The sequence below is a fragment of the Lutjanus erythropterus genome, chromosome 15 (assembly GCF_056507025.1).
Source record: "Lutjanus erythropterus isolate fLutEry1 chromosome 15, fLutEry1.hap2, whole genome shotgun sequence".
In the NCBI taxonomy this organism is placed as follows: Eukaryota; Metazoa; Chordata; class Actinopteri; order Lutjaniformes; family Lutjanidae; genus Lutjanus; species Lutjanus erythropterus.
In genome coordinates this window covers 8728877-8753791 of record NC_139331.1, presented here as the reverse complement: position 1 = coordinate 8753791, position 24915 = coordinate 8728877, and the positions used below count along the sequence as shown (strand labels likewise).

Here is a 24915-nt window from a genome sequence, read left to right as displayed (position 1 = left end):
ATGTCAGAGCCTGAACTTTTTCACTTTTACTTGAGTAAAGAAGCTGAATCAGCACTTCTACTTCTCCCTGTACCTTTTTTTGCACAAGTATCATACCTTTGCAAAGTTGGGGAAATTAAGAAATCAAAGCAGACTTGGCGAGAGCTTCCAAATTTAACATCTCAAGTGAACCTTCAACCTTTTGTTGTTAGGCCACATAAAATTATGCAACACAATACATCTATTAGGAAATTTATGATATTGGGGTGCTATTAGATGTCATAAACAGGATCGGATAATAAGCCAGATAATAGACACGAACAGTATTAAAAAAAAAACAAGTGCATGCGTCTGCAGCCTCATTCACACGCAGTTCATAAATCATGCCACCAATCAGTAACACTGCTGAGTCAAAGTCCTTCAGTTACGGCCGGCGTTAACTTCATCAGAGGCTTAAAGGTCACATCTCGTCAACGTACACATTTAAACCAAAGCAGCAACACTGACTTACTGACACTCAGCATGATGATGGACAGAGTGCTGTTACTGTTTGGACTCGTGGCTCTGGCCACATCGTTCACTGTAAGTATTCATTCATTCATTCCCTTATCATTTTAGCATGCATGATGAGATATGGATATCAACTGTGATTACTGACACCGGTTTTGTTGTATTCAGATTCCTGCTTCCCCCGAAGTGTATGGTATGTAAAAATTATTAAAATAAAAGATCTTCCCTAAAATGAATTGTTGAAAGGCCGTAAAAAGACCGTGACTGTGTTTGTGTTACAGAGGTGTATGAAAATGGGGAGGATGAGAAGGCCCTCCTAAACCTGGGTGAGTCACAACATTTCAGTTGTTAATTGCTCCGTGACCTACACGTCGACACAGCGTTTCTGTATGTACTGGGATAATATGTAAAATGATAAATAAAAGTGTGTGTTTGTTGTTGCTCTAAGGTCAAACTCTTGGTTATTAAACCTTGTAACTTAAATAGCCTTTTTTTTGTCTGAGGACTTGAATTTTATCAACTTGTCAGATGCACAAACAGTCGGTATTAGAATATAAAACGTAGGAAACATTACGCTTTTGTTGCATTAAATACAATATTTTTTAATTATGTTTACAATCCAAAAGTTGAATACTTTTCTATTCAACAAATCAAACTTTTTATAATGTTGTCCACTTACAGTTCCAGTTGATGAATTTGTCTTTGTGATATATAACACACACTTGTGTACCATGAAATTCTTTCGTTGACATAAACTAATTTTATGAATCCTTACGAACATGTATTTAATGAATATAACAGAAGAAAGTTTTTTTCGATGACAGAATTGACATCACATACAGGGTGGCCCAAGCCCAAAATTTTTTTTATCTATGATTCTTTAAAAAAAAAACAAAAAAACCCCCCACAGTATTCAATTATTTAAGACAAGTGAGAGTTATACCCCCTCCATCGGCATAGATGTCAACTATATAAGATGGAAAAAAAGTAGTCATAGCGAGCAACCATTTTATTTTAAATTACTCAGAGTTCCCTTAATGCTAATCAAAATACACATTTGTAAACCATAATTCTTATTTAGCTTTGATATAGAGGGGCTACAGAGTTGACATGTTATGGTTAAGGCAGTTTTCTTGCCTTTTTAAACCAGGAAGTGAAACAGGCCTCCTTAGAGTATAGCTAACCCTTTTAATGCCTGATGTTGTTTTCATAAAAGTCTGATGGAGTTGAAGGAAATCTGGGACACAACTAAAAAAAACATTTTCACAAAAAAATAACAAACAAAAAAACCCCAAATTTGATTATAATAGCACGTTATCAGCGGGTTTTGTTAGGTTTCAAGTTTGAAGCCTTTTAATGGCCTTTTAAATTGTTTGAAATTGTGATTTCCTGCTGGGGACAAGAGTATTTCCCGACACAGAACAAGTCTGAAATTGCAAACCAGCACAGTTACAAATTTAAAAAAAAAAATAATTTAAGTGTTGTTATTAATCATTTGCAAAGGTTTTTTTTGGTAGGATTCTCAGTTCTGAAGAATGGTCCATAAATATGTTATGTAAATGATCTGTGCTGCAGGTTCAGATGCCAACCTGATTGAAGGGGACATTTTACTTCCAGTAAGTTAAAAGTTGATGATTATTAATCCATAATTGTTGTTGGCAGCTTTGTTCTGCTGCCATGTAATGACATGTCTGGCTGTTGACAATGATGCTTGTCTTGCTCTTGAGTAACTACAGCGTAATATCTATTTCAGATAACAAGATGGGTTTTTATTAACTTTGATTACATTTATGGTCACGATTCAGTCTCAGTCCTTTTTAAACTCCTCTGTTAACAGAAAGGAAGGAATGCTCTGGTTGACACAAGATACAGATGGAAATTTCCCATCCCTTACATTCTGGGTGATGATCTGGGTGAGTTTCTCTTATATTCAGTACACTCTAAACACCATACTCACTGTGAACACTCACTGTCATTTGTATGGCCCAGGGCCAGCCCTCTCAAGTGTTCAAATTCCATTCAAGTCCAGAGATAAGTGCATGACTTTCTAGAAAAAAAGAAGGGAAAAATGCAGAAATATGTGAAGGTGTTCTGGAGTATTTCCAGAATCCTCAATGCCTCTTCGAACCACCTGGATGAAATAAAAAAAAAAAAACATTCAGTCCTCTGTTGTGACTGAGTCTCTCACTCCTCAGATCTGAACGCCAAGGGCTGCGTCCACCAGGCCTTTGAAATGTATCGGCTGAAGTCTTGCATCGACTTCAAGCCTTACGAGGGAGAGAGGACATACATCAAGTTTGAGAAGAGAGGCGGGTATGGCTCTAGCTATCTTACTCGCGTTTACTACTTTTGCAAAATCTACTGTTGGAAGCTGCTGCACAATAGATACCAGTTATAGAGTTACAGTATTTCTGTAAATTCAAATTATCTTATGACCTCATTTCCACTGAAACCAGCTTTAAAGTCGAGATGAAAAATGCCTTTTTATCACTGCAACAATACCACATCACTTTGGTGTCCATTTAAATGTTAACATTTTTCTTTTTGGATCGCAACTTTGATCGACTGTTTCTACTTGTTATAGGTGTTTCTCCAGCGTTGGTGACCAGCAGAACGGTCAGATTCTGTCTTTGGGGTCAGGCTGTGACCACAAGGCGGTGATTGAGCACGAGCTTCTCCACGCTCTGGGATTCTACCATGAACAGTCCCGCACAGACAGAGACGACTACGTCGACATCTGGCTGGATCAGGTTACGCCAGGTGCGTGTTTTTTCAGTTGTGTCCTGTAAAAACCTTTTATGTTCAACATTTTAGGGTTGGGTGTATCAGCCTGATATTGGCCTATCACAGCTATATTGGTCTATGTCAGTATGGGTGTACATGTTGTCCAGTATGCGGCAATATGAAAACTGTTTTTTGTTTAGTGGAAATTGTGTGTTTTTTTAAAAGTTTCATAGGCAGCATAAGAGCCCGCTTGATAGTGGAATTTTGGAGCTACCTTGAACTAAGAAAGAAAGAAAGAAGGATCAAATATACAGAAAATATTGGGAATTGATTCGGAATAATGTCATGAAATTTAATGTTGCCACAGAAATGGTAACCAACAGTGTGTCATTAACTCTCAATATGTAATCTTTTGTGGTATAGGACTGACTAAATGATCATGAATTTCTTGCAGGTCTTGAACACAACTTCAACAAATACAATGATGACTACATCACCGATCAAAACACGCCGTATGACTACGAGTCTATCATGCACTACAGGCCCTACTCGTTCAATAAGAACGAATCCATCCCGACTATCACCACCAAAATCCCAGAATTCAACAACATCATTGGCCAGTACCTTGACTTCAGCAAGATGGACACCCTCAGGCTCAACCGGATGTACAACTGCTGTACGTACATGTCGCAAAAGTTTCCTAAGCTGATATTTTTACTTTTTAGCGTCCTAAAAGTTGATCATAGACAGAATGCAATATTATAAGTGAGTAGGAAGTATTAACAAAAGTCTGTTGAGTACAAAATAGGCCAAAACCTTTAAATGACTCTTCAAATCATCTCCCCTGTTCCTCTCCAGCTGGGCCTCTCACCCTGCTGGACCAATGTGCCTTTGAGACTGCCAGCATCTGTGGGATGATCCAGTCCTCCAATGATGATGCTGACTGGGTCCACACCAAAGGCAGTGAGGGTGCCGAGGATCACACACTCCTGGGAAGATGCAGAGGTCAGAGCTGAATAATTGCTCTTTTAAAATCCCAACTAATGATTCAGACAGCATGAAAGAAATGAGCAAAAAGGAAGTCCTGTGTCTTATTTTTGTCTGACTTTCTAGATGCTGGGTACTTCATGCACTTCAGTACCATGACTGGGACGGCTAAGCAGTCTGCTCTGCTGGAATCTCGAACCCTCTACCCCAAGAGGAAGACTCAGTGTCTGCAGTTCTTCTACAGGATGACTGGAAGCTCCAAGGACAGGCTGGTGATCTGGGTCAAGATGGATGATGGCACTGGCACCATCCGTAAAATGAAAAAAATACACACCTTTTATGGTATTTATCATTATAAGTGAACATGGTTATAGAGCACATGTATTTTTCACAGTAGCTGCTTGGTGTTTCACAGTAAATGCTTTGCATCCAGGCAAATATTAATTTGAACAGCTGTCCCGCTGCTCAGTAAAATTATATTCAAATTGAATTATTTTAAGACATTCTAAGTTAGACAAATTAGACACTTTCTAACTGTCAACACAGCTAACACCTTCATACACTCACAGGCAGTGGTGACAGTCTGGAACAGTAAAATCTGTCATTATTTTAAAGGAGTAGTTGAATATTTTACACACAAATACAAATACACAAATATAAATACACAAATTTGCATTCTTGTTGGTGGTTAGATGAGAATGTTGATATCACTGTCATCTGCATGCTAGTTATAATATGGACAGCAGGTGATTGGCTTAGTTTAGCTTAGCTTTTCCTAGCTTAGTTTAGCTTAGCTTAGCATAAAGACCAGGAGAAGGTGAAAAACTGGTCTGGCCCTATTCAAAATCAGATAAGATTGAAAATGTGTTAATAAGTCAAATTTAGAAGTATTAGTTGGCAGCTTTTTGCACAGAGCCAAGTTGTTCCCCCCTGCTTCCATTCTTTATGCTAAGATAAGCTAATAACCTGATAGCTTCAGCGTCATATGATACATCTGGCCCCTCCTCCCAAAAAACAAACAAAAAAACAAAAAACAAAATCCCAACAGCCTTGGATCTGATTGGGCCAATCATTCTTAACAGGGCCCTGCCCAACCTGGCATGGATCAGTATAGTTGATTTGGCAAAGGCTTTTTACGCCGGATGCCCCTCCTGGCACGAACCTCTTCCTTCTGGACTTGGGACCAGCAATTTGGGAATGCACCTGCCAGTGTGTCCCCAGTGGATGAGGAACATATCAGGGTCAGGCCCATCACAGCCATTTATTTAACATGAACCTTGCACTGCTACGTTTTGTTGCACTGATTGGTTGCAGGTCTATCCAGTTGGAAACAGAAAATGATCTGGTGCTGCCAGACTAGTGATTTCCTGGAGTCACCCAAGGAAACTAAAAAAGTAACTTGGTTTAGTTTTAGTTTCATTGGACTTACCTGTTCAGTGTAACTATCCAACTTTGGACAGAGCTAGGCTAACTTTCCCCACTGCCTCTAGTCTTAAAGCTAAGCTAACTGCCTGTTAGCTCTAGACTCATACTTAATGGACAGATATGAAAGTGGTATGGATTATTTCATCACACTCTAGGCAAGAAATTGAGTATGAGTATTTCTCAATGTACTCCAATCACCACTTCACTATCTCACAACTTATCTCACACAGTAAGATTATCATCATTTTGTTTCTGTCCCTGTTACGCAGCGGATTCTGACCACACGTGGAAGATTGCACATGTCCCAATGGAGATCGGAGAGAAATTCCGCTATGCTTTCCAAGCTGAGCGCGGGGATCCCTCTGCATCCAAGGGTGGCATCTACATCGATGACATCAGCCTGAGCGAGACACGCTGCCCCAACAATGTGTGGAGGATCCCGAACTTCTCCAAGCTCATGGAAACAACTGAGCGTGGAAAATCAATTGACAGCCCTATTTTCCATAGCCCCGAAGGCTACGCTTATGGAGTCCGCATCATTCCATTGACGGAATACACCGATTACACAGGGAACTACACTGGGCTGTACTTCCACCTGGCCAGTGGGGACAATGATGCGGTGCTGCAGTGGCCAGCGGTCAACAGACAGGCAACCTTGGTGGTGATGGACCAAGACCCAGACATTAAGCTGAGGATGTCCACCGCTCGCAGCCTCACCACTAATACGATGACGAGTAAGTGCTTCTTATCCATTGTCCCCAGAGGCATGAAGACTAGCAGGGCACTACAATGATGCCATACATGCAAATTAAACAGTCATTACATTAAAAATAAAATATTTATAAGGTTGCTGCAAGCAGTGAAACTTTATTGATCCCTTTAGACAAACAAATGATAAAGAAGTGCTTTCCAAAACACAAGGTAAGACCAAAAATGTTCAACTTAACATCAGGAAATGTCGACATTTTTACTGAGATCCACTGTGAGGCTTTTTAACACACTCCTTAGGGATCCGTTGGTTTTTGAACAAATCTGTAAGCTTAGGGATCAAAATTATTGCTAGGTGTTGCCAAGCTGTAAGCTAGCAATGTACATGCCAACACTATGATAGCGAGACTGTGGGGATTCAACTGACGAATCTCAAAACTCAACGGGAACTCTAGTTCTTCCTCTTATCCAGTTTTAGTTCTTTTACCTTAACAGATTACTCTTTTAAATGTAAATAAATAAGTGAGTACTTGAGTTGCAAAACAAATGAGTTACATTATTCCTTACAACAATTAAGTTATCTGAGCAACATAATATATTCTGTAGCGCCCTACGCTATGGTTGCATTATGGTCTTTAGTAGACATATTTTGCCCAGGGACTGGAGGAGCGATGTTTTATTGATCTATGCTGCCTTGTCGAAAAACACTGTCATAGCAAATATCAATAGTAGAGTAATCCTAACCCTGACCCTATCTAACCCACTCTAACCCTATCTAACCCTAACCTCATCGTAACCCTACCTACTCAACACAAACCCAGCCCTCTATGCACAGAACTGCTAAGCAGCACATCTCGACAGGCAGCACATATGTAAAGAACACAAAAACGGCAATCTTCAGATTTATGCACAACCTGCTGTCCCTCCTAAACCACAGCACGCCCACCCCACCCGGCAAACACTTTCAATAACTAGCATTAAAGAGTTTTTGGACAAATTTGAGATTAAAAACCAAATGATGGTGTTATATGAAAAGGGGGTCACCAAAGTTATTACAAGGAATGGGACATGACTGTCTTTTTTTAGTTGTACAATTGATCTAAACCCAAATGTCAGCAACAGGATGGTGATAGAGGACAAGTCATTAGGATTCACAAACATGAATGTCTGCAAAAGTTTTATGACAACCACTCCGATAGTTGTTTTAATATTTCAGTCTCGATCAAAGTGGTGGAGTGACCAACGTGCATCCCCACCCTAACAGCGCTCAGCCATCACAAAATGATATGAAGTCACAAGTTGCTCTTTGATGACTACAGTATTATTCAAATAGGGGAATCGCTCCTCACACATTGTCTCTTTTTTTGTTTCCTCTAGCATCAGATGGAAAGTTCTTTTGGGACAATCCCTCCAAGGTAGGGACGTATGATCCTTCCTGTCAGTGCTACAGAGGTGGATCCTGGGGCTGGAGGAACATGGTCAAACACTTTGACCTCAGGCGCCGCAATTACCTCAAGAATGATGACCTCATCATCTTCATCGACTTTGAGGGTTAGTGGTCAATATTTGTGTCATATGCAACATATTTTTTAAAACTATTCAAATACCACTGATGCAGACATCACATTATTCACATTATTTCTTTGTCCACAGATATAACGTCCCTGATCAAAACAGAAGTTCCCGTTAAGCCAAAGGAGTGAGAACATATGGGATTTCATATTAGAATTAACTGGTAAGACAGGTAAACACTTTTCTGTTTCAGAAATTACACCAAACTTGTATGTGCTCATGTGAAATTACTTTGTTTTATGCAGATGCACCATATCAAGATGAGAAGAACAACCTGTGAAGATGAAGAAAGGATGGAAGATTACTGCTGTGAGACAAAATCAAAATTGTACGCCTAACTACAAATTTTACGATCACAAAAGTATACAATAAAAGTATAATAAAAGCTGAAATATATCATATTACATTTCAACAATAAACTGTCTTAATAAAAGCTATGCATTTAAGAACAAGTCTGTGGTTCTTTTGATTTTTGATGTAGAAAAGGCTACCATGTATGTGAGCATTATAGCTTATGAAATAGAGGAATGTATACTTTAAGTTATAAATTGAAAAAGTAGTATTTACATTTGGTTTTCATTTGTTATAGAATGCAAAACGTCACAGTGCCAAACTCATTTTTATCAGTATTATGAATGCCCAAAGTAGTGTAAAGTCAAAATAAGAATATAGGGTGTTTCAGTTGGGGTAGGTTTCAATTTTACAAAAGGTAAAAGGTTGCTTACAAATCAAAGTGCACCACCCCAAAATCAAAAATACATATTTTTCCTCTTGCCTGTAGTGTTATTTATCCATCTAGTTTTGGTGTGAGGTGCAGAGTTTTGGAGACATTGGCTGTAGAGATGTCTGCCTTCTCTTGAATATAATGGGACTAAATGGCAAAAAAACAACCAACCAAACAAAAAACAAACAAACAAACAAACAAAAAAACCCTAAAAGAAGAACAGTGTTTCTTTGCAGACATCACGTCCCAGTTACTCAAGATAATCCAAAGACTATGTTGTGAATATCTTTAGATAGGAACTTTCTTTCTACTAGAAAGAAAGTCGTTCCCTCATGAGACTGCTCACAAAAATTCCTGTGGATCATCTTGAGAAGGCAGACATCTCTACAGCCGATATCTCCAAAACTCTGCATCTCTTAACAAAACTATCTAGGTGGATTAATAGAACCACAGGTAAGAGGAAAAATAAGTATTTTAATTTTGGGGGTGAACCGTCCCCACTCACAACAACCACATGGCTAGAGTGACAATGCTGGATATGGCTATATAATATTCAGAGGTTATCTAGAGTATACTGACATGCCATAAATTCACAAATGACAAAATTGCATTCTGGGACATGTAGATTGTTGACCCACTGCATAGAATTGTTTTGCACAAACTACATTCATTGCAAGCTTTCATGGGCCACATAAAATGAAGTGCAGTGCTGCAGGCATTGAGCTTCGACATAATAAAACAATAATCAGCATGATAGACTAAATAAAACTAGATAAGCCGTTTTATCATTGATAGATTATTGCTCTTAAAGATAACTTCAACAAATTGAGATGAGTTGACTTGTCACCCAGCCTGTAGAAACAGTTGTATAATGTCTTCTGTGGCTCTGGAGGAGTGTTGAGCTTACAATAATAAATCCTCCTACGTAACTAATAAAAAGAGACATGGTGTGGAAGAAACATTTGTACAACTTACCAGTCCTCACATGGAAATAATAATTCTTAAAATGGCCTTTTTCTTTAAATATTGTGAAACACAGAAACAGGTGACGGAAACTTTCACTGCAATGTCACAGCAACTGCCAGACGCAACCAGCGGCAATTTGATTTCATAAAATTTTTAAAAAATTTTAGGCTGATTGGTCCAGCAGTATTGGAGATTAGCTGAGGACAAACTTCAGGTCGCTTTGATCATGCATGCACACACAGGCAAGCAATCGCATGATCCTTACACCTGGTGGGGATAATAGTGAATGAAGTGTAACAAAATCTAATACCCTGATAAGGTGCTGTATTAGATTTTCCTTATCTTGTTATCACTGTACTTAAGTGTCAACACAGCTGATTTAGCTGATATTAAAGGAGCACTAGAGCAATTTTTATTGCACTTTTGTAAAGTTCAGGAACTAACAAGAGGAAAAAACAATGATCAAAACTGAAGCAGCAGGCACGAGGCGCAAAGATGCGATCCGTGCACGTGTGTGTGTGAGTGATCAACAGTCCTGAAGCTTGTCTGCAGCTAATCTGGAGTACTATTTTTTTGTGCAAATTTATGACTGCATGCTGAAGGACCTGTCTGATTTAGAATTCTTAAAAAACCCTTTTTTATGGCATCATGAAGGTGAAAGCTATGGCCACAGAGATGATGTTTCCAGACCCTTACTGAGAATTGAAAGTGAGGATATGTTGGCCTCTGCTGCTTCAGTTTTGATCCTTGCTTTAAAAAAAAAATCTATCGTAAGTCCCTGAACTTTCCAAGAGTGCAATAATAAATTGCTTACGTGCTCATTTAATATCAACTAAATCAGCTGTCTTGACATTTAATACATAACACCACAGTGATTGTATGATAAGGAAAATCTAATATAGCACCTATCAGACATTAGAGGTGTAATTAGCACAACAGATTGAAATGTCAGCACTTCATTTACAGCCCTATCCTGTGTTCTGCTGTTTTTTTTTTATATCTTTACACTCTTGCCAAATGCTTTAACGCACACTTTGAAGGCATCATCACCCTAATAAATCACTACAGGCAGACTGAATGAACTGTGCAAGCAGTTTCCTCACTAAAAGTTTAACATCTGTATTTTTCAACCCTGTTTTCCCATGTTTTGTGTCTAAGGACCACTGGCACCATCAGAGTGAGACAGGCTGCAATGTTATCATCATGGTAATTACGAACTGTCAAAGTATGTCCACTAAAAGTGCTCGTTTTTGCTGCTGACAACAAGTGTCTGACAACATGGAAAGAACTGCTTCAGAGATAGATCATATTGTTAAAAGGTAAAATCCTTTTTGTTTAACCAGCAGCAGACTAACATTCTGCCTATACACATCAAACTCAGCAATTATACCCTTATAAAACACACTTCATTCAAACTCAGTGAAAATGAAATAAAACTCTCCAAAACTTATCTTAACTCCTTGGTAAACTGCTCCAACAATCACTAACTCTGGTTTGGTCATAAGACAAAAAAAAACAAAAAAAGATGTGAAAATATAGGGAAAGGAGCAAGAAAGAGGTTGGACATCAGAGAAGCAGTGTGGAGAAGCAGCACGAACATCCAGAATATTTTCACATCTAACTCTGTGATTTAAAAGTTTGTTTCAACCAAACCATACCTGATGATTGTTGGAACAGTGAAGACATGAGCCAAGATGTTTTTGGTGAGTTTTATTTTGTTTCTGTTAAGTGTGGTTTATGATGAAAAAAAAAAAAAAACAGTCTGTTTCTGGTTAAACAAATAGCATCTTATCCTTTACAAAAAGGTCCATCTCTGTAGAGACCTTCCACATATTGTTGTCAGACTTTTACAACAACAATCGGAGCCTGTCAGTGGCAAAACAAGCCCTTTTTGTGGACATACTTTGATGATTCGCAGTTGCTGGGGTCTCATTCAATACTTGACAGTTTTCAAAAATTGTTGTCCTCATTAGCCACAAAAATGTGGGAAATAGGGTCCAAGCTGAAAGATACCAAAGTTACCTTAAGTCATGAATATTGTAACTTAAGGTTGCAGGAATCATTGCAAGATTTCCAGAGATGGCAAAAGTACCCAGATTCCTTACTTGAGTAGAAGTAAAATACCTATGTAAAAAAACGACTTGAGTAAAAGTAAAAAGTACTGATCCAAATATCTACTCAAGTAAAAGTTAAAAGTACAGGCTCTGAAATGTACTCAAAAGTACTTCTAAAAATAAAAAGTATTTCTATTGCACAACTCACTGGCTGCAAAGCTATTAAACACAGGATAATTTATATGGAATCTACTTTAGCAATGTTATTGTTTGAACAAACACGACCTGCATAGTATCCTAATGTACTTCACTATATAGTCCTTTAGGCATTTGTATTGTACACTTAAGGTTAACACATCACACTTCTGAACACTGAATTCTGGACCAGGATTAGCTTCTAAACTATGGTGTCACAAATCATGCTCATAGGCCCAACTTAAAAAAAAGAAAAAAAAAGAAAAAAAAAAAAAAGCTCTTTTAAATAAGGCCATGGGTGCTGCTCGTCGAGGGACCGCTCCTGTGATTGCGTGGGATTCTCACCGTTGTCCATTTCGTGCAGCTGCTCTAACGTTAGTGGTGTAACAGGTGTGGGCGGAGTGGCAGACCTGCTCTGACACAAACACCACACGCGCACGCTTGCACGCACGCACACACACACACACACACACACAGACAGCCGTGTCTCCTCCTGCCAAAACCCGAAACAGCGCATTGGTGTCGCGGCGCCAAAAAATAAAAAATATATAGGCTTAGGCTATATATATAAAGTAACAAGCCTTTTTGGGAAATGTAAGGAGTAGAAATTACCGATATTTATGTTGAAAATGTAACGGAGTAAAAGTAAAAAGTCGTCAAGAGAAATAAATACTTCTAAAAGTACAAAGTACCTGAAAAATCTACTTAAGTACAGTAACGGAGTATTTGTACTTCGTTACTTGCCATCTCTGAAGATTTCTTTCTGAAGAACTAGCCTACACGACTTGGCAAACGACAACTTTCTCCAGTCACAGAGAGATCATAAGTCAAATCCATTGACAACATAACTGCCTGTTTTATTGGACTTTATGATCAGTTCTTATCAATCTATTGTTGATTATGTTGTCTCTGTACAGGGTTGATGATCACCTGTGTGACATCTGAGAACATGAGACAGTGTGGACACGTGTGGAAAGCAGTTACTCATTAAACACTATTATCCTGATCAAAGTTCCCCTCCGGCTGCTGTCTTAATTGACATGTTTACACTGGCAGCAGAGAAACACATTTCTCTTCGTGTTGCAAGATGGGCTCTGGAGACAGATTGAGGAAGATTGCTGCACTGATTGGAATCTTTGTGGTTTTGAAGGTCAGACATTTTTTTTTTACAGTATTTGAAATTTAATTGCACTGAGAAACATACTTTGAGAAAATGTCTCTGTAGAGAGTTTTAAATTGAGACAAATGTCTTTTTGTGTGCTAGGTGCAAGCTGTTCCGACACATACTGGTTGGTCCCTATTCACTTAACTGATCATTTGCACAAAAACAAAAACAAAAGCAAGTTTTGTTGCTTTTCTGGTCTAACAATAAATTTACATTCCAGGTGATAATGCAGATGCTGGTGAACTGAGGGATGACATACTTGAGATCAATAGAGGTATGCTTTTTAAGTCCTGTCATGGTTGATACATGCACTGTGATTATATGCTATGTTGACTAATATAGACTGGGTTACACCAATAAAGATTCATTTATTTCAGATTGGTTCTAGTCAGAGTTTAGCAAACTGGGTTTAAAATTATAAATTCAGACTTAAAATTAAGCAGAGCTTTTGCACAAATAAAAACTAATCTCAGTTTAGCTAAAATGTTACATTATTTGCTAGCTAGCTAAAACGTTAAGCTCTGTATTCCTTAACAGAACATTACATTGTTGGCTCACTAGCTAAAATGTTAACAAAATTGTACATTCTTTGTTAGCTAGCTAAAAAGTTAGGGTCTGTATTCCTTTAAAAATATATATTACATTGTTTGCTAGCTTGCCAAAAGGTGAAAAAAAAGTTAATCAACAATCCTTGTTGGTGCAACCAAGCCATAATGTGTATATATTATATGTAATATGTTGTTTTTTCCACATTTCTAGGGTTAGATCACCTCTTTGAGGGAGACATCGCTGGTAATGTAAGAAGAGAGTCTGTATAGAGATTATATTTGTCAAGACCTTAAAAGCATATTATATTCTAAACACTTTAAATGTGTTTTGCAGCCCAGCAGAAATGCAATCCTTGATGAAACAAGAAGATGGAAGTTTCCCATCCCCTATATCTTAACTGACTCTTTAGGTACATTCATTACAAAAGAATACATTACCAGCATACCAGCAAAGAATTTGATGAATAGGTAAAGCATGTACTGATTTGGAAAGTGATTTCCATCATTCCAGAGCTGAATGCTAAAGGTGTGATCCTCCAGGCCTTTGAGGAGTACCGTTTGAGATCCTGCGTGGACTTCAAGCCCTATGAGGGAGAGACCAGCTACATCTCCTTCACCAAGCTGTCTGGGTGAGCTGCAGTCTGCCACACTGTTTCAGCAATGATCTTGCCTGTTGTGCAATTTTATGGGCCACGCTGTCAAGTCATCAAACTTGAGGCATTAAAAACCAAAGATTAGGAAATGCTGATATAATGAAATGCTTTTTAAAGGGATGTTTCAGATTATTTGAAGTGGGGCTGGTACAGTAGATGCCCGTTGACATGCCCCCAGTTTGGAGAAGCATGAGTACTGGTGTTTGCAGCCAACCAATATACCGCCATGGACAGGGTCAGCAACAGCAGCATTCATTTTAGCCACCAACAAAAAGGCCCACCTAAAAAAATCAGTGTAAGTGTACACTATATTTAGGTTGTTATTTTTCAGCACTTTACTGTACCTTGCCATCAGACAGTCGAAAGCCAACTATTGCTCTCTCTACCAACCAGGCTCTATGGGTGAAAGCAGTTATTTACCCAAGCAGAACATGGAGTTGTTGGTCTACTGCCACATTGATCTTAGTTTGTTTATGTGTTTGTGTCACTTTGGTGTTTTAAAAGGTTGGTTTGGATTTACCAAAGTCACATAATAACACAAACAGTCTAACAGATTGAGGCAGCTCAAGACCAGCAACTCCTGTAGCCTGCGAGGAAAAATGACAATTTTGCAAGTCTGGTTGAGTGCAAGAGAGTGATATTTGGTTTATATAGCAGCAATTTCCCATCTTAAAAGACTGTCTATACTAAATATAGCACACACTTGTACACTGATATTGATTTTTTTTAGGTGGGCCTCTTTTTAAGGCTAAAATATATTTTGCTGCTGACCCGGTCCATAGCATTACACTCCTTTGCTTCTGTGTTGGTACTCCTGCTGATTCTCCAAACTGGGGGCATGTCGACCGTCATTTACTGTATGGAACACTGACCATGGATAATTACCTCATACAACCCCATTTCAAATAATCCAAACTAACTCTGAAAAGCTCAGAATAAGGACTCTAGGTTGATTGTGTGGATTGTGTTGTCATATGAATTTTCCATCAATCCAGATGCTGGTCATATGTTGGAGACGATAGAAAAGGCCAGAATGTGTCCATTGGCGCCAGGTGTGACACTAAGGCCATTGTGCAGCATGAGCTCCTCCACGCTCTGGGCTTCTACCATGAACAGTCTCGCTCAGATAGAGACGACTATGTCAAAATCTGGTGGGACCAGATTGAAGAAGGTGGGTCACAATTTTTCATCAGAACCCCATAAGGTAATTTTATGATTTTTTACAATAACTATACTGCAGTGTCTGTTTGCATCCAGGTGAGAATAGTCACATGGTTGACTATGTTAGCACTAAACACTAGTAACCGTACACAAAAGTCACGGTTCAGTACGTACCTCAGTCTTTGGGCCACAGTTCAGTGTGTTTTTGGCACAGCAGGGCAAACAAAAAAAATTTCAAAAGTAACATATGTGTCATTAATTTCAAGGCACACTGTATCAGAGCTCAAGCACATTGACCAGATGCTTTCTTTAGTATGGTCACATATCCACACAGCAACGCTCCTGAATTTGCAGTGAACTGTTGCCTGAACACTGTATCTGTCTTGTTTTGCTAACGGACACATTTGAGCAATTCTGTCGTAAATTAGGTGTTTGAAGTGTTTCCACAGACAGACCTGACTTCAGCTGAACAATGCCAGCACACAGTTTGACACCAGTTTTCACTGTAACTAACTGGAAATAACAACACTATGTGAGCTTGACTTAGGGGCTAAGAAAACTAGCATGCTACAACTGATACGCAACAACTGGTACTGCCAAAACCTTCCAGGTAAAACCGACACTGCAGAAATTAATTTCCATGATTTTTTTCCTTGGGATGGTGGTTTACCATGACTGCCTTAATAATTGCATTTTATTGAAGTATACTGTTGTAAAATTGGCATAGCTCTTCTAAAGAATAGGGCAATGTGTTTTTGTTACATGCAAGTTAGGGTGAATGAGCAGCAGGCCAAATGATGGTACTGCTCATGGTGGAGCAGAAACTTAACTTAAGCTGTCAGACTGGCAGTAAATGTACAGTACAGGTTAATATGTGCATGCTACAACTTCTCAAGACCAAGAAAAGTCTCGGCAGTTGTTTCTCTTCTTCTGCTGGAAAAGTAAAGAGGGTTAGCTGCAGAGTATGCTAAGCAGGAAAGGTGTAGGAGTAGATAAACTGTCAATTGACCAGTATTCTTCTCCTCACAGGGAAGGGACACAATTTCAGAAAGTATGAGGATGACTACATCACTGATATGAACACGCCCTATGACTACGAGTCCATCATGCACTACAGACCAAAGTCCTTCAACAAAAATGACAGCATCCCCACAATCACCACCACCATACCATATTTTAATGAGATCATTGGCCAGCGGCTGGACTTCAGTGCCGTGGACATCACCAGGCTCAACCGCATGTACGACTGTGGTGAGTGTCTTTTCACGCCTGCCTGAAGGTTAGAGAAAGACAGCTCTGTAGTGTTTTAAGATTTGTAGGTTGACTCTTGATAACTGTCCTCTTCCAGCCAACACGCTCACTCTCCTGGACCAGTGCTCCTTTGAGCTGATCAACATCTGTGGAATGATTCAGAATGAGAAAGACAACGCAGACTGGGTCCAGACGCTGAGCAGCCCTGCTGATACAGACCACACCCTGGCAGGGCGCTGCAGAGGTACAGAGGAAACTTAATACATCATACATGATGGTGCAACCCCAATAAAGACGTAAATAAAAACTGCAAAAACTTTTTGACCTGTATTCAACTGAATACAGTACAAAGACAAGATATTTAATGTTCAAACTTTTTTCCCTATGCACTCATTCTGACTTGATGCCTGGGACACATTCCAAAAGAAGTTGGCTCAGTAAAGATTTAGGAACTGAGGACACTAGTTGAAGTTTTGAAAATGAAATGATATATTTAGGTGCTCAACAGTTCAGAGTCACCACTGATGTGTTTTGTGCTTCACAATGCACCACACATTTTCAATGAGAGACAGGTTTGGACTGCAGGCAGGTCAGTCTAGTACCTGAACTCTTTTACTACAAAGCCATGGAGTTATCACGTGTCTTGGCATCATCTTGCTGAAATAAGCAGGGATGTATCTGAAAAAGATGTTGTCTGGATGGCAGCCTATGTTGCTCCAAAACCTGGATGTACTTTTCAGCATTAACAGGGCCTTCACATATGTGACAGTTACCCGTGATGCCATGGGCAGTAACTCTTCCCCATACCATCACAGATGCTGGCTTTTGAAGTTAGCGCTGGTAACAATCTACACGGTCTCTTTCCTCTTTAGCTCGGAGGACACGAGATCTGTGATTTCGGAAAACAATTGGAAATGTTGACTCGTCAGACCACAGAACACTTTCCACTTTGTTTCAGCCCAGTTCAGTCTGGATGTTGTTGATATTTGTCTTTCTCTTTGCATGGTAGAGTCCATCCATCCATCCATCTTCAACCGCTTATCCAAAATCGGGTTGCAGAGCATTGGTAGAGTCTTAACTTGAATTTGTAGATGCAGCAACAAACTATTAACTGACAACAGTTTCTAAATTGTTTTAGAGCCCATGTTGTCTCATTTATACAATTACCTGGGTTTTTAATGCAGTGCCACCAGAGGGGTCAAAAGTAACAGGCCTTCAATATTGGTATTGCTCTTTATATGCAGAAGTTTCTATGGGTACTCTGAATCTTTTAATGCATTATGGATTGTAGATCATGAAACCCCTAAATTCCCAGCTCTTCCCATGAAATTAACCTACAGTCTAATGCAATATGTATTTAGCATTTGTTGTTTCCCATGAGTTTGGCAAATGGTAAATCCACTCACAATGAGCAATTGGGAGTATTTATGCACTGATATGCTAATATAATACATCTAATGAATAGGTTTATAATAAACAAACATGACAAAGGGCACTAACTTTAAAAATGAATGAATGATGTAACGGGAGGGCAGGTGATTGGGTAAAATTTGACAGACTTAAGTAAACTAAATGTCCGTAACATCTTGTTCAATATTCACCAAACTATTATTCAACTGCTGTTCTTCCAACACTTAAAATGCTTCTTAGCTTTTTATCTATTTAACTCAGTTAACAAAATATGTACTGATGGCCACTTCCGTCTCTTCTTAGATTCTGGCTACTACATGAAGTTTGACACATCCTCTGGTGAAGTTGGAAGCAGTGCCTCGCTGGAGTCACGTATTCTCTACCCCAAGAGAGATGAGCAGTGCCTGCAGTTCTTCTACAAGATGACCGGAGCAGCTGGGGACAAACTGGTGATATGGATCAGGACTGATGACGGGGTGGGAACTGAGAGCAGTGTCAAGAAGATCCATACCATTACAGGTACTTTATTTTCATTCATATGCCAGCATTGCACCCACTGTCCACTGCACAGTGCACATTAGAATGATGAAACATGCTCATTATTACTGAGTGCTATCTTTTAATTATTAAATTATTTCCAATAAATTTACACTGGCTGACACAGTTGATCACTCCATCTACCTTAAACATGCTGTTGGCATCCAGGGGTTTAGTGCTTTTCCTCCTACCTCCAAGACCTTCCACTCGTGTCCTGTGGAGTGCCACAAGGCTCCATATTAGGCTCTATTTTATTTTCCATATATATATACTCCATTTGGGGTCTATTTTCTATATCTCCTACAATTGACTCTTCTTATTTTCCACCCCTTTTTGTTCTGTGGTTCAGTAACAGTAGAGTAAGCTTGGTACCTTGTGTAAACTTTTCCTGTTTTATGTACTTCAATATACTATGTGTTAGGCCAAAACCAAATTTTGTGTGAGCTAACGAAGCAAAACGTTAGCTAACTAGCTACTTAATTAAAAATCACTATTTGTTACATGTGATAGCTAATGTTAAAAACGTTAGCTGACTAGCTAGCTAGAAAGTTGACCAAGGCTCCAAGCTTGCTCAACTGTTGCTGGAGCACAAAACAGAAAAGGTCAATTGTTATGCCGATGATACCCAGATTTACCTCCAGCTGAAACCTAATTGCTTAGGGATGGGTATAGGTACTCAATACCTTTAAGGAATCCTGTGAAAAAAGACAATAACCAGTAGTATTGAAATTTCTCCATCTAAACGATGCCAGCACCCAATCCTTCTTGAACGCAGATAAAGAAAAATAGAAAAAAAAAAAAAAAAGAAGATTTTTATGGTTTTGCTCACAGATATGTCACACAGTGTGTGATTTGCTAGCAGCCTCCAAAACAAAAGAAAATGAATCAGATGAAGTACTCAGTTGGTATCGGTATGACTTCATGGGTACTAGTATTGATAATGGTACTTGTATGATTATGTTTTAAAAGATACCCAGCCTTACTGATTCATGCAGTGTTAATTTGCTTTTATCACATTGAGGATATAAATCCTGAATGGCAAAAAGCCTGACCATCAAATGGTTTTTATTTGTTTATATTGTATTTTGCTATTTGTCCAATCCTTTTTGTGTTATGACCTTCAAGGGGATGGAGATGCTGCCTGGAAAATAGCCCATGTGACTCTCAAGGTGAAAGAGAAGTTCCGCTATTTCTTCCAAGGCATCAGAGGATCATCCAGCTCCTCGGGCGCCATCTTAATCGATGACATCACTCTTACTGAAACCGTATGCCCCACTGCTGTTTGGCAAATTCGTAACTTCACCGGCCTTCTCGCCACCACTCCCGCTGGCAGTTCGGTTAAAAGCAAGTGCTTCTACAACTCAGAGGGCTACTCATATGGTATCAGCGTTTACCCAAATGGAAGACATAGCGCCTACCCAGATTACCTTGGCATGACCATGCACCTCTGCAGCGGGGAAAATGATGCAGTGATGCAGTGGCCAGCCATACACAGGCAGGGGACCATTGTTGCTATGGACCAAGACCCTGATGTAAAACTGAGGATGTCCAATACAAGAAGCTTCACCTCAGGTAGGCCCAGCTCACTGAAATTTAAGACGAAGTTCACGAGTCAGATGAAAGGATTGGTTTAACTAAATCAAAGCTAGTAGCATATAGCCAAGCAAGTAGTTGGTTTCATTTGCCCATGTTGTGAGATAATTCTGCTTCACCTCAACACAATGAAGGTGAATAGAATTTTATCTGTGGTGGCCACATTACTGAAAGTCATTTTTAAAAATCCTGAAACATTTCTTTTCACATATAGTGTGGGAACACTTGGAATTTTAAACAAAACTGTGGTTCCATATTTTAAAATGTCCTTGTCATTACCATCAGTAACCACAGGTGTCGCCAAATCCACCAGGACTAAAATCTCATACTGTTACTTTAATGTCCTCATTTAATAAGAAAATTGTGCCATTAAAAATCAGCTCTAACATCGTCTTTTTCTGTTTTTTCTGACCAGACAATCCACCTTCGCCTTATTCCAACCAGACACCCTGTTTGAACCACAAATAGGAGGAATTCAGAAATGCATAACATGTATTCTCCTGACTATTTTCCCCCTCAGACAGTCATGCCCGCTGGAACAAACCAACAGCTTCTTCAGGGGCAGTGTATGACACCGACTGCGAGTGCTACCGCGGTCCAGACTACGGGTGGGACACGTTCATTTCTCACCAGCAGCTGAACAGGAGGAGCTTCCTCAAGAACGATGACCTCATCATTACTGCCGATTTCAACGGTGAGAAACACAAACCGTCGCTGATACGCACTGGTCCTAATGCAGAAACATTCTCTCACATTTCTTTTATAATTTCAGAAGAGAGAAATAAGAGAAGTAAACTCCAGATGCACTGAATGTTTTTAACCACCCAAATCTGCTTTTGCCTAGGTGATGATTAATCCTCTACTTGGTTATAAACTGGAGGGGTGTGGTCAATTGTATGTTATTAACATAGGTAACACCCCTTAAACACTATAAACACTATATAAGGACAGGTGTTGTGCCGTGTGCAAACGCTAAAGATACCTGGAAGAAAGTCAGCAAAGAGATGCAAAGTAAATGAAGCAAGACAATGAAAAAAATACTTGAAATGAAATAAAGTTGTTTTTTTTTTTTTAATCAAATGGTTGGTGTTAAAGGAAAAGAAATTAAAACCTTTTTGATATTTTTAAAATATATTTTTTTATTAATTAAAGATATCAAAGGAAAAGCTTTACATTTCTTGTATTTAAAATATTTATTCACTATTATTTATTAAATTATAATTTAAAAAAAATTTTTTTTTGTCTCATCGCTTTTTATTATTACATTAAGTCATTTTAGGGGCCTCATTATTGTCAACAGGCAAAAACACCTAAAATATTGAGCATAAGATTATATAAAATAGATAAAAGCAGCAAATTTGTGAAGATATGGGAAAACTTGTAAAATATGCAAAATAAATGAATGGAAGTATGTGAAACAGAGAATATTTTTTAATCTATAAATATAGATATTTTCATTTCAATTATAACAAATACTTATATATAAATAATAATAACTGTTACTATACATAGTAATTCTACACATTTTCATATTCTTTAAAGTTGTTTTTAAAACTTATTATTAAGTACTAAAACTTATTTTCTTTAAGCATATTTTTGATTTGTCTGATCACTTACTAACATAACTGACATAAAGTCAGTTTATGGATTGTCTTATCCATAGATATATCCATAGATGTCTTCAAATTACTTGTTTCGTCCAACCAACAGTCAAAAGACCCTACATATTGAGCATAAGATGATATAAAATACATAAAAGCAGTAAATATGTGAAGATGTGGGAAGACTTGTAAAATATGTTAAATATATGAATGGAAACATTTGAAACAGATTTTTTTATTATTCTGTAAATATAAATACTTTAATTGTAATATAATAAATACTTGTATATAAATAATTACTACTATTATATATTATAATTGATATTTTCATAGTCTTTCAACTCGTTGTTTTTGAAGTACTGAAACTTATTTTTTAAACATATTTTTGAATTACATTACGTCAGTTTATGGGCTCCACAGATGTCTTCTATATAACTTGTTTCGTCCAACCAAAAGTCAAAAAACTAAAATACTGAACATAAGATGATATAAAATAGATAAAATCAGCAAATTTGTGAAGTAGGAAATAGATGAGAAGACTTGTAAAATAAGATGCCTTTAACAGTGAACAGATTGTGGATATGAACCAAAATATTTTTTATTCAACTTTATTTTTTTCCCCCACACATTCTAACAGCAAATATCTTTTACATTTATGAAATTAATTTCAGATGCTACTTTAAATCCTGTCTCACTGCTTTCTTACATATGTAAATCTTAGTATGTTAACATTCATTTAACATTTTAAATAACATGAATATTAACCTTTTTTTGTATGTTTTTGTTAGATTTGACCCACCTGATCAAGACGGAGGTACCTGTCAAACCGCCCGCACCCAGTAATGACATCCCTGATGACAAGCCGATCAACGAGGTCGAAACGATGCATGAGGCTCCGAAACGCAGAGAAGCACGAGCTGCTGCCGACCCCTGTCACCCCAACCCTTGTCTGAATGGAGGCTTGTGTGTGGAGAGTGAAGGGAGAGCCTCATGCAGGTGTGTGTTTGTGTGTGCATGGGTAGACATACAGCACGTGTGTATTTGCATTACTAACTGTGTAATTTTGCAAAAAAAAGAAACAGACTCAAAATTTGAACAAATCATGTCCCACAAAAAACACAATTATTTGGTGAAATTTTATTCTTTAAGGATTCATACATATATGAAATATATGAAATTTATGAAATGTTTTGGTTGGCTTTATTTTTTTTGTTTCTAAACTTCGACAAGTTTTTCGACAAGAATTCACAACTTTAAACAATTTAAAAATGTGACAAAAACCCTTCAGAATCTATAAAAAACCTACTGATAACATAGGTATAAAAATGATTAATCTTTGTTTTAAAATCAAAAAGCCCTTTAAAGTTGTGTCCCTGATTTCTATTAACTCTTTTACAAAAACATGTTTTAATCAGGCATAAAAAGTCTAAGCTATACCCTAAGGACCCCCGTCTCAGTTATTGGTTTAAAAAAAGGCTTGAATACCACTCAAGCACTGGTAAGCGTTTTTTAAACATTCATGAAAAAACAGCATTAAGAGAACTTTGAGCAACTTTAAAAAATAGAATTGCTGCTCACTGTGACAATACTGTGAAATGAAAAATATAACATTTTGTCAACTTTACATCTATATTTAATAAATTAAATCTAATTACCAGGACGCTGGCACATTAAAAAGTTTCATTACCAAGAGTTTGGTCTTTTAAAATATATATTTCCTGCATAATTGAGGACTAAAAATCAAAACCCCCTCAAAACAGTTTTCCCCCCAGTTCTCAAGAATAATTTGAGCACCACAATTCAAATCTACTCCTCAAGCTTCAGGAAATCATTCCTCATAATAAAGGAAATTCTGTCTGTTGCTTTTCAGGTGTGCGACGAGCCAGGCCACATACTACACTGGTAAAACCTGTGAGAAAGTGAACATAGACAAGAGCATTCTGGGAGCTCTGGCTGGTGGCGCAGCGGGGACCGTGGTTCTGACACTGGCCATCTTCACCATCATCAGGAGAGCTCAGTGAGACACATTTCAGAAGATTCATGTGTACTCTGGATTCATTCAGCAGTGAAATTAAGGCTGAGCCTAGAAATAAGACTCCAGAAGAATTTACTACAGCATTCACATTTAAAAGAAATACTTTACAGGGACAGTTCACCCCCAAATTAAAAATATATCAGAAATACACGGTGGTCAAAGCACAAAAAAAGAAAAACTTCAAAATCTGAAAAATTCAAAACTAGCGTTTCTTTATAAAAATCATGACCTGGTAACTTAAGATAATCCACAGACCTTGTTGTGTAGGAACAAGAAAGTAGTTCCAGCAGATTTTACTGCAGAGAGAAAGTAGTTCCTACATGAAACTGCTCCTAACAAGGTTGGTGAATTATCTTGAGTAACAGCAACAACCAACAAACTCTGCAACTCACACCAAAACATGTGTATTTTTGTTTTTGGGGTGAACTGTCCCTTTAATTATGAAGCAATAACAGTAATAAATCGAAAACTACCCTTCAACCTGCACCATGAGGGGGAAAAAATAGGACTGAAGCCGAAATAATGTAAATAAAAATAATTGTATGTTGTTTGCTAAATGAATTGTGTTATGAAAAAAGAATTTAGATTGAATTTTGAGTGTAATAAACAATAAAACACATTATATTCATGGTTTTTATTTCATTACATATCATTTCACATACATGTAATTTAGATACATACAGAGGTTAGATACACACACAGTATACAGATTCTGTCTCATATCATTTTCCTTTTTAAACAATATTATCAAACCAAGCCAAACTCGTCTATTTTGTTCTATGTACAGTCAGCACTCACAATCTTGGCACACAAAATGGACAACATCCAATCAAGTAGTACATATAGTGAATACAATGAAGTGAAGAAAGTGTATATATTTACCATATTTACATATTACTACCCGGATTAGGATTTAATTGAATGTGAAATCTTCAGGATTATAAGAATGATGACAATCACTGCTAGTATTACTACTAATAATAATAGTCAATTCTATCAACTTAAAGGAACAAAATGTAGCAATTGCACAGGCAAAATAATGAGTTGGAGCCGTACACAGTATATTAAATAGGTTGACTAAATGTTCTGTAGTTGAAGTGAGTTGTTTCCTTCGCTC

At 38.0% G+C, this 24915-nt stretch overlaps 2 protein-coding genes across 2 annotated transcripts; both read left to right on the top strand.

Moving 5' to 3' along the window:
- Positions 1–426: 426 nt before the first annotated feature.
- Positions 427–8072, top strand: mep1a.1 (meprin A, alpha (PABA peptide hydrolase), tandem duplicate 1). The gene is made up of 13 exons (XM_084737894.1): positions 427–561; positions 658–682; positions 771–815; positions 2065–2105; positions 2327–2402; positions 2685–2802; positions 3074–3249; positions 3668–3889; positions 4072–4218; positions 4327–4542; positions 5895–6359; positions 7711–7884; positions 7987–8072. The coding sequence occupies exons 1-13, from the start codon at positions 502–504 to the stop codon at positions 8034–8036; spliced, it is 1815 nt and encodes a 604-aa protein (XP_084594020.1). The 5' UTR covers positions 427–501; the 3' UTR covers positions 8037–8072.
- Positions 8073–12916: 4844 nt separating this feature from the next.
- Positions 12917–24420, top strand: mep1a.2 (meprin A, alpha (PABA peptide hydrolase), tandem duplicate 2). Its single transcript, XM_084737420.1, has 14 exons — positions 12917–12994; positions 13109–13133; positions 13230–13283; positions 13769–13806; positions 13892–13967; positions 14069–14186; positions 15206–15381; positions 16401–16622; positions 16720–16866; positions 18336–18551; positions 19695–20141; positions 20683–20856; positions 22552–22759; positions 23634–24420. Exons 1-14 carry the CDS (start codon positions 12932–12934, stop codon positions 23782–23784), a joined length of 2115 nt encoding a protein of 704 aa, XP_084593546.1. The 5' UTR covers positions 12917–12931; the 3' UTR covers positions 23785–24420.
- The last annotated feature ends 495 nt before the right edge of the window (positions 24421–24915 follow it).

Excerpts from the sequence above, each read along its gene's own strand:
- mep1a.1 (XM_084737894.1), top strand. The coding sequence starts at position 502 with ATGATGATGGACAGAGTGCTGTTACTGTTTGGACTCGTGGCTCTGGCC. Across the intron at positions 4,219-4,326 it reads ACTCCTGGGAAGATGCAGAG|ATGCTGGGTACTTCATGCAC; the intron begins GTCAGAGCTGAA and ends CTGACTTTCTAG. Across the intron at positions 7,885-7,986 it reads CATCTTCATCGACTTTGAGG|ATATAACGTCCCTGATCAAA; the intron begins GTTAGTGGTCAA and ends CTTTGTCCACAG.
- mep1a.2 (XM_084737420.1), top strand. The coding sequence starts at position 12,932 with ATGGGCTCTGGAGACAGATTGAGGAAGATTGCTGCACTGATTGGAATC. Across the intron at positions 12,995-13,108 it reads GAATCTTTGTGGTTTTGAAG|GTGCAAGCTGTTCCGACACA; the intron begins GTCAGACATTTT and ends TTTGTGTGCTAG. Across the intron at positions 13,134-13,229 it reads AGCTGTTCCGACACATACTG|GTGATAATGCAGATGCTGGT; the intron begins GTTGGTCCCTAT and ends TTTACATTCCAG.